Source organism: Ictidomys tridecemlineatus, chromosome 1 (genome assembly GCF_052094955.1).
Source record: "Ictidomys tridecemlineatus isolate mIctTri1 chromosome 1, mIctTri1.hap1, whole genome shotgun sequence".
In the NCBI taxonomy this organism is placed as follows: domain Eukaryota; kingdom Metazoa; phylum Chordata; class Mammalia; order Rodentia; family Sciuridae; genus Ictidomys; species Ictidomys tridecemlineatus.
Window position 1 is genome coordinate 43,581,137 of NC_135477.1, and position 13,024 is coordinate 43,594,160.

At 52.2% G+C, this 13,024-nt stretch overlaps 1 protein-coding gene across 1 annotated transcript in view; it reads right to left on the reverse strand.

Annotated features, from left to right (window-relative positions):
• Anxa11 (annexin A11) overlaps window positions 1–13,024 on the reverse strand; it is a 43,706-nt gene that overhangs the window by 14,510 nt on the left and 16,172 nt on the right. Inside the window, exons 2-3 of the mRNA XM_005325828.5 lie at window positions 2,750–2,812; window positions 1,147–1,259 (exon numbers count right to left, since the gene is read on the reverse strand). Coding sequence (XP_005325885.1) covers window positions 1,147–1,259; window positions 2,750–2,804 — 168 coding nt within the window. The 5' untranslated portion in view covers window positions 2,805–2,812. The remainder of the gene's footprint in view (window positions 1–1,146; window positions 1,260–2,749; window positions 2,813–13,024) is intronic.

The window sequence follows — 13,024 nt, forward strand, 5'->3', positions numbered from 1 at the left end:
CAGAGGAGACGCCTTCCTTCTCCCACAGCTGCTGTTTCCAGCCAGACCCACTGGCTAAAGGTAGGAGCTCACAGTCCCAGAAATCAAGAGGGCCCTTTCCTGCAAGCTGGCCACCAGCTCTGCAAATGAGGCCCAGGAGGATGTGTACTCACAAGGATAAAAGCCTGGATCCCCAACAGGGTCCCGTGTCCTGAGACCTGGGCCAGCCTCCATCTCTCGCCCCGCACTCACCTCTCCTCTCCAGCTCACTGTCCCTGAGCACATCAGGCCACAGCAGCTCAGAATCTACAGTCCCTAACATCCACACGGCACACCCCTTCCTCTGCTTAGATCTTTGCTCAATACCCGCTCCCACTCTGACCCACCTTAAAAGATGGAACCTCTACCTTATAAGCTGTATCCCACGTCACCCTACCCACTCCCGACCCTTCTTCCTGGCTTTTCTTACTTCCAAAACCCTCCAATACAATATCATCACATGGTTACATCATTGTCTCTGTCTTCCCAACAGATGCTGAGCGCATCAGGGCTGCGATTTTTGTTGTTTTATTTGCACACCCCTAATACCTAGAGCTGTGCCTCAGCAGATCTAGATGTGCACTGGTTGCCATTTCTACATCTGCTGTCAAATTTTTAAATATATTTTAGAAGCAAAACAACAAATAAAAGTAAGTGTCTGCCCACTCTCCTGCCATACACCCACCCAGGACCAACGAGACAGATCTCCACGTGTACACACACGCATGCACATGCAGACACCTGTACACAACACTCATGCACACACACATGCACAAACATGTGCACACACACACACCCCTTCCCTCTGGACCCTGTGCTGAGCTCATAAGAAGGTGCTCCACAAACTTCCATGAAGGCACCACTCTTACCCAACCCCCAGGGCTGAAAGGACCCTGAGAGACCATCAGTCCAATTGTGCTGCCCTTCCGCTCATCTGACAGAGGGGGACACTGAGGCCCAGAAAGGTGGTGAGGAGGTGGCAGAACGCTGAGGAAAACCCGCGTGTTCTAACATACAGCTCAACACACTCCAGCTCAGGACCACCTCTGGAGACACAAGGGGCCAGTGCCCTGACCCCTCTGGCCACACAGCTACAGCCCCAGGAGCGGCCTCAGGTGCTGGACTCACCATTCCTGAGAGGTAGTCCTGGTTGAACTGCCCGGCGTAGTTGGCCACGTTATCCAGCCCAATGGGGGGCATGCTGGGTGGGGGGTAGCCAGCTCCGCCCCAGGCACCACCACCTGAAAACAACACCGAAAGTCTACAGTGATGTGCAGGCTCAGGGTGAGGAATCCTGCGGGTTTGGCTTTTTGCTCTAAGTCCATTTATAAATGGCAGAGACAAGAAGGATGACGGGATAGAGGAGATAGGGTTGCATGGTGGGAAACTAACAGACACTAACCAGTTTCCACAAGGGGACAGTAGAGCCAGCTGTGTGTCCTAGGGCAAAGTTCTCAACCACTCTGGGCCCATCTCCTCTGCCAAAAAATGGGCACAATGCCCAGTGTGTGTGTCCAGCTGCTGCGATGGGGAATAAGCTAATGCCTGGGCAGTGGCTACATGTGGCCACTGGACCCAGTGGAGGCTGCTGCCTGGCAGGTGCACTCCTGCCCACAGCGGCCTCGCGTCCGGCTCTTCAGTTCCAGGGATACCCAGGGACCATCCTGCCCTAAGACACCCGCCTACTCTCCCTCCTGCTGCTCGGGCTGAGCAGCCATGCTGACAGAGGTGGGGACAGCAGGATTTCTGTGGAGGAGATCGGGGCCAGTGTGGTTAAGCTGGGGGTGAGCAGCTGCTTCAGCAGAAGTGTCCCGGCTCAACCCTGAGGTGAAAGTGACAAGTGACTGAGTCTCCTCCCCCTTGGGCTTGGTCTTTACCTGTTGAATGGGAGGGAGGAGGGAGGAAGGGCACAAATGGCCTACAGGTTCCTCTGATGCTTAGACCTCAGCTCCAAAAGTGTGTGATGCCGGCTGCGTCCCCTGGGGCAAGGGGCAGCACAGCTCCGACTCCCTCTGAGGGACTGTCCCTGAAATGGCCCTTGCCTCCCCTTCATTCCAGAAGCTCCCACATCTCCTTTTCTAGTGTGAGGACCAAATATCATTTCAGGAAAATGAGGGCCCAGGGCCAGGGCAGAAGAGCCCTAAGTGTAAGACAAGCTTTGCTTCTGGGGCAGGGTTCAGATCACCCACTGGGTGGGGCAGCCTCACCCTATAACACAGGGCTTCAGGCAGCTGCAGGGAATAACACGTGACCCCCCACCATCTGCCTCCAGGAGACAGCCTCTACTTCCTCCCTGGGGGAGGGCAAAACCATGCTCCCCCAGCCAGGGTGGACACTCTGGAGGGCACCTAGCCAGAGCCTTTGCCTGCCAGGCTCATGAGCACCTGGGTGTATGGTGAGTATGTCATTAGTAGCCCAGCGAGGAAGAGATCTTTGAAGTCACTTTGCAAAGGAGAAAATGGAGTCTCAGAAAAATAAAGGCATTTGTCCACTTCTTTATCAGCTAATAAGGTTAGAGACAGTCCTGGTCTGGCCCAGGGCCTTCCAGAACCAGTTTCAAACCCAGGCTTCCCCAAGCCTCAGCGTGGGTCCTCTCCAGGCCCTGCCCGCCCTGGGGAGGTCCCCTCTGTTGTGCTTGCCTCCTGCAGGTTGTGCTCAGGGGAGGACAGGGAGTGAGGAAACTCCCATTCCTCCCTCCCCACTCCTGGCCCACCCGCCCCGCCCCTCTTACCTGGTGCAACTGGGGGGTAGCCACCAGGAGGTGGGGGATAGCCTGGGTAGCTCATGGCTAAATCTGAAAGAGAAGAGAAAGCACACTCAGGTGTGTCCTGGGCGTCCTCACCAAGCAGGCTTGCTGGTCAGCTACGAGAGGTCAGCAGCCATGGCCACAGCTGCAGGAGTTGCATCAGGCTGGTGGCACAACCCAGCTTACTCGCTCCCTGTGGGGCCTCAGAGCTGGGCCTCAAGCTCGGACTGTGGGCCAGGCCCCGAGCCTAGGCCACAGGAAGACTCACCACCAGGAATCTTCTCAAATCCTGGACAGCCCTCTCACCCACATTTCCCTCCAGCCTCAGGGGACAAAGGTGCAGCGTGTGTCTGGACCTGTCCTCTGACCTCAAGTGACAGAGAAGAGGCCGTCTCCTTTTCAGGGCTCCAGGTCCAGGTGTCTTCCTCTTCCTGTGCCTTTATCACCATCCCTCCAGCAACAGGGGAAGTCAGGGGACCCCGTCTCCCTGTGGCCAGCCTACAACCCCCAGCTGTCCACTGCTACTCCCATCTTGGGTCTGACTGAGGCTACACCTTCCAGTTTCCAACCACTAGTTCATCAGGCAAGGGACCTGGCCAGTACAGAACTGTCCTTCCTAGAAACAGAAGGGCCCTGCACGGGGATTTTACCTGTTGTGGGGCCCAAAATCAGGGCAGAGGGGACAATGCCCTTCTGTTCATGATGATGAGGCCATTGCAGGTCACTTCGAGTAAGTGACTTACTTGCTGATAAGACAGTAAGGGGAGGAGAGAGTCTGGAACCCATGACAGCTGCAGGACACCTGTTCCCACAGTCCCTCCATACACAGATCCTTGGCAACACCCATTGCCTAGGAGGGACACAGATCAGCCGCCACACCAGCCACTCAAAAGACTCAGTTCCCCTTTATCCACTCTGAAGAACCAGACATGCTGTTTTTAAGGAACTGAAGGGCTCTCAAGGTGCCACGGGTCCCCAGAAGGCGATCCAGGTTCTCAGCCATTGGGTGTGGTCACTTGATTTGTTCAGTGGGTCCAGAAGTGACCAGAGGCAAAGCAATGGGAAGTCAGGTGGTGCTTTAGAGGTCTTGGAGAGAGCTGGAACTGCTATCTGCACCTTGGACAGACCACCCTTCCCCTTGCAGTTTACCATCTCTCTGAAGGGTCCAGATGACCCTTCCCCGTGCAGTTTACCATCTCTCTGAACATCTGGCCCATGCACTGCCTGGGGTATGGTATAAGTCATCACCCAGCAGCCAGGTGACCTATCAGCAGGAAGCCCCGCTGGTCCTGCCTTCAACCTGCTCCTTCAACCCAGATTCTGATGGGACCCTCAGGCCTCCCAGGGAGGAGGGAGCCTGGGTGGGGACAGTTGACCCAGGAACCTTCTGACTGTAAGGAGCTGCCTGCAGCAGGATGAGTTGCAATGGTCACTTGGCATCTGCCCCTCCAGAGACAGCACTGGACAGGACTTCAGGGCACCAAAGCACAACTGTATTCTTCTATTCCTCTTCCTTACACCAAATAAATGTTCACTAGGCTGGAGATTTAAACCGTAAGCAGCAGCCCCAAATCCCAAAGTCATAAAATAGAGCTTCTGCATTATCAGAAACAACCTAAAGACATAATAAATGATTAACTTATGGAGAAAGTTATACAATTAAAAAAGCCAGCTACTCAGGAGGCTGTGGTTTGAGTTCAAGGCCAGCATGGAAAACACAGGAGACCCCCATCTCAAAACAAAAAAGAAAAGACCAATAACCTTTAGAAAAACTGAAATGATGTGGATGAAACGTGTTCGCCTTCAAAAGGTGCTAAGAGAAGCACCAGTTAAAAATGCAGAGATACCAAAATTAAAAATGGCACCTGCTTTAACCCAGCAACTCCACTAGACATTTATCTCCCAGAAGCACTTGGCCCCGTAGGAAATGATGTAGGGCCATGGATTTACTGTGGTATTACCTGTTACAACAGAAAACCCCTCACCACCCAACATCTGGTCAAACATAAAACACAACAGAGTCCTACAACACACCCTTCAGATTTAGCCAGCTGTCTCTCTATGGGGATCATTTCATGTCCCCATTATTCACCAAGGTACAGGGCTATGTGTATACAAATTGGTAATAAAGAAACCAGAAACACACAAACTAAGTGATGCCCGTAAGTACACGAGCCCAGACCACCTCTGGGGTGATGAACTAGACTCTGGGAACCCTGGTTGCCTCTGGAGGGGAAAGCGGGGGCTGGAAGTGAGGCTTGCTGTTCCCGCACGCGCCCTCTGCATTTCTGCCACACATGTACTACCCACCAAAACACAGCTTAACAAAGGGCTTAATGCAGGCGGGCACTTCTGACCACACATCAGGCCACTCTTTCCTGCCACACAGATTCATGGCTGTTCTTCCAAGATTAAAATAACTCACATAGGGACACTCAGACCTGGCATCAGGACTCCAGGCCTGTCAGCCACACAAAGGGGACGGGACGGCACTCAACTTCTGGGAGGACAACTATGGAGCCTCCTGGCAAGAGTCAAACCTGCCCCCTAGGAAGGGCCCTGCCCTGCAGTCCCTTATCCTTAGCCCTGCAGTCCCTCATCGGGGTCCTCTCTTCTCCCCAGGACACACCTCCCACCTTCCCCTCTCCTGAAAGAAGGATCTCCTTATTCCCAGTATTTTTTACCCAGAATAGTTTCAAGCCTGCTGCTCACTCACTCATCTGTCTCTGAGCTTTTCCCGGTGCAGTCTGCAGAGGCAGGGCAGGACATCTTGCTGCCTCCCCGTGGACAGAGCTGCACACCTCTCTGGATGGCCACGTATGGGTTTTTCTGGGTGATGGAGTCCGTACGGGATTCCTGTTAAATTTCCCTTGTAGATCCTGCCGTGGCTCCAGCCCACTGAGAAACCCTGCATCCTGACCCACATCACACCTCAGCTCTTGCTCCCTTCACTTCCCAGCTGCAGATCTGATGGGAGTGGCATCTGTGCTTTTCTTCCCAGGAACAGAGGCCAGCCACTTCCTGACCCATCATGCTGACAACTCCCTACCATGGTATCAGACACGGGGACCCAGTGCCCCCCTAAAGGTGTCACAACCCAGCCCACATCCCCACCACATTCAGATGAGGGCTGTAGCAGCTTATCTCTCTGACAGCCGCAGGAGAAGCAAGAGAAACATAAAGTGGCCGGATGGCCTGGGGTGGCCTTTAGGCCTCACCTTGGACCTCACCTTCTCCTCCCACCCATCTGGCCCCAGTCTGCATTTCAGAGGACAGCCACGGCACCATGAGCTCCAAGCAGCAGACCTGCCTGCTCTTCCACATTCATGAGGATCACTCTGCCTCCTGAACCTAGGCCTCTCTCCTGTCCTTGAGCAAAGAAAAAAGGTGCCTGGGGACTGGGGTGTGGCTCAGTGGTAGTGTGCTTGCCTAGCATGAGTGAGCCCTGGGGTTCAATCCCCAGTGTAAGGAGAACAAAGAGGAGGAGGAGGAGGGGTGGGGAAGAAAGGAAGGAGAGGAAGGTGCATGAACCTGGGGGCATGCTTCACATTACTGAGTGAGTCTGCCAGCTAGGGCATGTCCCTCCTTCTATATGCCCACATATGATCACAGCACCCAGACATGGGGCCTCACTGGAGAGGTTCTCCCACATACCAGGCAGCTGGCCTCTTGAGGCTGACCTCCAGCTTCAATTCTTTTTGTTTTTGGTCCTGGAGACCCAGAAGTTCTTTACCACTGAGCTACAGGCCCAGTCCTCTTTATTTATTTTTGAGAGAGAGTCTGGCTAAATTGCTGAGGCTGGCCTTGAACTTGTACTTCTCCTGCCTCAATCTCCTGAGTTGCTGAGATTACAGGTGTGGGCCAACATGCCTGGCAGAACTGCTCCAATTCTTAGAACCTGCCTCTGGGGAATCTCCAGCCTCTGGTCCAGACTCTCTGGAGGACCTTGCAGCACAAACACCCCCTTCCTTCCTGCAACTGTGTACTGATTTCATTAAGGTGTGGCCACTGTAGGTAAGAGTTTGCCTCAATAAAACAGTCCCCGGTGGGGCCTGTTACCGCCCCCCACCCGACTGCTGGGTCCCACTGCCATAATCCAGCATCGGCAAGTCTGGGGCAGGGCCCAAGAAGCTGCATGTGTGACATACTTCCATGTGATGCTGCTGGACCACAGGCCACACTTGGAGCAACACTGCTTTCCCATGTGTGAGCATCATCGGGAGAATTCGGGAAACACTGATGCCTCAGCGCCAGGCATGTGGGGCCCTTGAACCTGAGGTGGGCCCAAGGATATGAAATGTAAACATGCACACACCAACCCGAGGCCCCAGGATTCTGATGAATTGGTTCTGTGGTCCACATGCTGGAAAATGCTCCTTCCTTCAAGGTACCTGGCCTTTCTGGCCTGTACCACCTGCTTTCCCTTCCAGCAGCAGACTGAGAAGACGCATCCCAACAGAACTAAACTCCAGGGCACTCGTGAATGTTGAAGGAAAGAGCTGGGGGCGTCGAAGGGACTAGCAAAGAGCCTGTTCTCTGCAGCTGTGAATAGGTGCTCAAGTACACCAGTAAATTTCAAGGGCCCCACACGGACACTCGCCAGTCCTCACACACAGAAAGCCAGAAACGCATGTTGTGCGGGAGGCTGAACCACCCAGAGAGAGTTTGCTTTCCACTCCTGGCTGTCCCCTGCACAATGGGGAGATGGACACCAGGCCTCCAGCCAGCAGCAGGGCTGGCCTGTGCACATCGTGTGGTGGCAGTATAGAGATGGCCTGCCTGGAGGAGACACAAAGGCTCACACAGGACAGAGCCTGCACTGGGTTAATGCTGAGAGGCCTGGACAGACGAGAAGGGATGCCTTCCTGGGATGACCCTCCACTGACCTTCCTGGGCCTGTGGGAATATTCATTTATCCATTTGTTTTTTAAATATTGAATCTTTAACCTGCTTTTACACAAAACTTAAATATAGATAGTTCAAACCATAATGTTCTGATAATCCTCAATGCTCTGTTCTGTAAAAGAAAAGGAACAGCACACACCCCCTAATCCCAGCTACTTAGGAGTCTTAGGCAGGGGGATCCCTGGAACCCAGGGGTATGAGGCCAGCCTGGACAACACAGAGAGACCCTGTCTCAAAAAAGAAAAGAAAAAGAAGCCACAGAACAACAGAAAATATCTGCAAAAGATACCTCTGACAAAGATTGTTAGCCAAAATATACACAGAACTATTAAAACTCAACAAGAAAAGCAACCACATAATTTTTTAAAAAGTGGGCAAAAGACCTGGACAGACACGTCACCAATGAAAGATCTACACATGACAAAGAAGGATATGGAAAGACAACATGCCATTAAGGAATTGCCAATAAAACAATGCAATGCCACCACAGGCCTGTTACATGGCTACGGTCCAAAACACTGACAGCACCACATGTTGGAGAGGATGTGGAGTTAACAGGAATGCTTGTTCATTGCTGGGAGGAATACAAAATGGTACATCCACTTTGGAAGAGACAAAACCAAGCATAATTTTACAAACAATTCAGCTATCATGATGCTCTTGATATTTATCCAAATGAGCTGAAGACTTAGCCACACACAAAAACCTGCACATAGATGCTTATGTTAGCTTTCCACACTGTGACAAAATACCTGAGATAAACAACTTATAAGAAGGAAAGGTTTGTTTTGGCTCATGATTTCAGAGGATCCAGTCCATGGTTGATTGGCCCATTGCTTTCCGGTCCATGTGAGGCAGGATGTGATGGTGGGGAGCACAGGATGGAGCCAAGCTGCTCACCCATGGTGACTGGGAAGCAGAAAGTGAGAGAGGAGGGTCCAGGTTCCAATGCCTCCTTTACAGGAACATCTCTGATGACCTAACTTTCTCAAAGCAGGCCTCATCTCTTAAAGCAGTGTCACAGGCTGGGGACAAAGGGGCCTTTGGGGATAATTTCAGACCCAACTTAGCAAAGTTTATGGTATTTTAGTTAAAACTGGTAGACTCAGAAGGAACCAAGATGTCCCTGAGTAGGTGAATGGATAACCCCTTACTGGTGCCACTAGGCAGTGCAGTGGTGTTCTACATTAAAAAGAAATGAGCTATCGAGCCACAAAACACGTGGACAAAGGCACGCCAAAAGCATATTATTAAGTTAAAGAATCCATTCTGGAAAAGCTACGTATCGTATGATTCCAAATATAAGACACTCCAGAAAAGGCAAGACCAAGGTATAAAATGATGAGAGGCTGGCAGGCGTCAGTGGAGGGAGGTAGCGCAGAGGCCTTGAGTGACCCTGCATGGCGAATACGCCATTATACACCATTCAGGACCCCGAGCACACACCACCACAGCAAACCCTAATGTGCCTGAGGGCTGTGGTAATGGCGTGCTCCTGTTAATCCTGGACTATCATCAATGTGCCACTGCGGGGTGAGAATGGGAAGGCTGTGCACGCGTGGGGGCAGATAGCACGTGAAAACTGTGCAGTTTCTGCTCATTTCTGCTGTGAAATCTAAAACTGCCCTAAAAAACACATTGTTTTTTTAAAAAATTAAAAATAATAAATAAAAAGAATACATGCATACTGTACGGAAATTCAGAATGACAGAGTACCTCTATCTCCTCTCCCAACCACACACACACAAATGCACAGTGCAAGGCACACATACATGCCAGGAGCAGTGGCGCACACCTGTAATCCCAGCAACCCGGGAGGCCGAGGCAGGAGGATTACAAGTTTAAGGCCAGCCTCAGCAACTGAGCAAGGCCCTAAGACCTTGTCTCAAAGTAAAAAATAAAAGGGCTGAGGGCTGGGGCTGTGGCTTAGTGGTAGAGACCCTGCCTTGCACTGGATTCGATCCTCAGCACCACATAGAAATAGATGAATAAAGATATTGTGTCCATCTACAACTAAAAACATACTTAAAAGGGGGGGGGCTGGGGATGTGGCTCTGTGGTAAAGCTCTACTGGTCAAGAGACACACACACATGTATATTTATATAAAAATGTATAAGCATAAATAATTCACGTGTGTTCCTATGTACGTATGATCTGGAAACAGGAAAGATGTGTTTGCACATCTGCAAACTCTCTTCACTCCAGAACAAAGTCAGGCTCTGGTCCCCGCGATACTGTGACATACAACAAGACACACATTTTCAGCAGCTTGTGGCACTGAACCTGTGGGGTTGAAGTGGGCACCCCGTTTCTCCACAGAAAAGCCCTCTTCACCATGGCTGATTTTAGGACTGTCAGCAAAAGAGTCTCTGTGAAAGAGTCCAATGTAGATAAACTTCTTATTTTCATGTCTCCCTGTTTACTTGGCCACTGGCCAGGAAGATACCAGCCCTCCAGGTGCTGGACACCCCTTTACTAGTTTTTGACAAACATATCCAGTATAGTACTTTGTAGAACTGTGCAAACAAGGCCTCTGGCCTTGAGCTGGGCTTCACAGAGATGTCTACGTTTTTTAAGATAAGTTACAAATGGGCTCCATGGTAATAGCTGGCAGGGGGAGGAAAGAAAGGGGAGAAGAAGCTCTCCCCTTCTCAGGTGTTGTCCTTGAAGAGTTAACTTGCCCAGAACAGTGAAAGAAAAAGCTGCTTTTATGTGAACTTCTGCAGATTGTGAACTTCTGAGCCCCTCCCCTTACAGCTGGGTATAAAACTCTGAAACTCCCTGAACTAAGGGTTCAGGGGATTGATTGATTACAGCAAAGGCTGTACCCTCTGAACCTGGCTGCAGCCAAATAAAACTGTTTCCTGCTGTCTTCAATGCCTTGCCTCGTCTGTCCCTACAACAGGGTCTGCCGAACTCCAGTTTGGGTCAGAGCTGAGCTGAACTGTAGAACAGGTGGCTGGGGATGGAGAAAAGGTCATGTACAAACGGCCCAGAACCTGGTCACGGAGAGGAGAGTGGTACGTGCCCAGAGGGAAACAGTCTGCTTTTATTTCTCTTCAGGCCACATTTCCACCTGGTGGCCTTCTGGTGGGGTTTGAGGAGATGGAGATTTGGCCTTGAGCCGTCTAAGAAGTTCCTGGCCTCCATGTGCCACCCGGGAACAGTGGGTGCTTATTGGCCCCCAGTGGGTGGGCAGGGGAGTGGAGATGACAGCCCAGAGCCTGGTCAGGTGGGGCTGGAGCCCAAGCAGCAAGACAGAAACCCAAGGCTAGGAGAAATGTCTTCTGAGCCCAGCCCATGAATCCCAGCAGCAAGGACCACACCCAGTGACCGGGAGCCAAGTCCCTCTCACTTGTCCTATGGGGGTGGTGAGGGAGGTCGCCTCTTGTGGCTCTTCCTTCTTCTTGGATCTTAGGACATCTGAAGAGTTTCTACCCTGAAGCCTCACAAAATGATTTCCACCCTGGAGGCGATCTTGGAGACTATGTGGGTCCCACCTCCCTGGGTCTAGCTTGCTAAAATCACAGGCGCTCTGGAGGCAGCCCGTGGCACAACGTGGCCTGCTGGCGGCAGAACCTGCCTCCTCCCTGCCGTGCTGCTCCTTCCTGCCCCATCCCAAGCTGGCCGGCCTGTTCAGTGGTTGCAGCTGCTCCTGCCATGAACAGTCTGAAGACCCCTCCTCCATCGGCAAGAGACAGCACGGATGTGTTTAGAAAGGGCTCTGCAAGGCTATTCCTCCTGCTGGGGGGTCCAGAAGCCTCAGCTCACCCCACCCCACACTGTCAACACTTACACCCATGGCCCTGGCTCCAGGCAGGAGGGGGCCAGACTCCGCCCACACCTGCCACACACACTCAAATAACTGCACCTCACTCTGTGCGCAAGAGCGCTCCCAGGAGTGAACCGGAGTAGGGAAAACAGCGATGGACAATGACTGGCATCCTTTACAGCTTTGTCTTGTAGAGAATATGCACAGAGCAGAAGAGTACAGTAGACGCTCACCTCTGGGCTTCCGTGAAGCATCTTCCCGAGGCCAATCCTGACTCATCTGGACCCTGCCTGCTCCCCTATATTATTTAGAAGAAAAGCCCAGACACTGTATATTACTTCACCTGTAATTTTTCACCTCTCTAAATGCCGTGAACTTGAAGGAGACACACACATGCATGCATCAGCGGAACTCTCAGGTAATAACCAGGCTTCTGTGCCAACAGCGCTCAGGCACCAACTCATCCTAGGAGAAGTGGAGCTTGGAATGCTTGAGCACACCTGTCAATATAAGGAGCCCCCAAAAACAGCCTCCCCAGGACTTTCCCAGTCCCTGGACCAGAGAGCTCTTACCTGGTGGCAATGCTGCCAACCATAGGTTGGCACCGGTAGACACATGGCGGCAGCCTCGTTCACCCCCATCATCCTGCATCTGGCTTAATGTGTACCCCATAAGTGCAGCGTGGGTGGAAGGCTGAATGAGGTCTGGGGCCCGGCATGTGCTCTGCTGATTGGTGGCTGGGTGAGCCTGGCCCCGCCACCAATACCCCTCCACCTAGACTCTCCTTTATAACCTTTTCCCTCACTTGCTCCTAAGACCGTGTGAGCCTCAAATAAGAGGCATATGGCCCGCACAGGCAGGGCAAGAAACAGCACAACAATTAATCCAAGGCTCTTGGCAAAAACGATAAACTGACTCGAATTCTGCATCCCAGTGCTATGTAGGGCAGAACCTGCCTGGCGGGTGACACCGCGGACTGATGGCAGCCACACAGCTACAGGGACCTAGAGCCATCTGATCCTGATCTTCCCTCCAGGTATGGAGTCTATTTTCACTGTAAACCTGCTCACTTCTGATCATCCACCATCTTTCTCAGGTCCAACCCGGCCACCGTCCCCAGCCAAGGATGCCAAGGGCAGAAGCGGACAGCATGACCTGCAGCTCAGCGCTGCCCCAACTGTGTTCTCACCAACTTAGCATCGTGCAAACTGTGAAGTCAGCCAGATCGCAGCTTCAGAAGACAGATTCACTGTCCAAACACTTCAGGAAATGCTGCCTAACACACAGTTACGGGCTGCCACTAAGACCTCCCCTTCCAGGAAACCGCCAACTCCCAGGAGCACAGAGTAAAAGCTCCGAGAAGCCCCATGACAAAGCCTGACTGTCTCCACCCTCCAACTTCCCAAACATAGCAGGCCATAGTCACAGCCACCAGTTTCCTACACTAACCACGAGCCAGGCACGGCAGCAAGAGCTTTGTGTGGAATTTAACATCACGACAATCCTACACAGGAGCTCCCACCAGCTTCCTCCTTGCACAGAGGAGACGGAGGCCCCAGGAGCAAATGGCTGCGGCAGAATT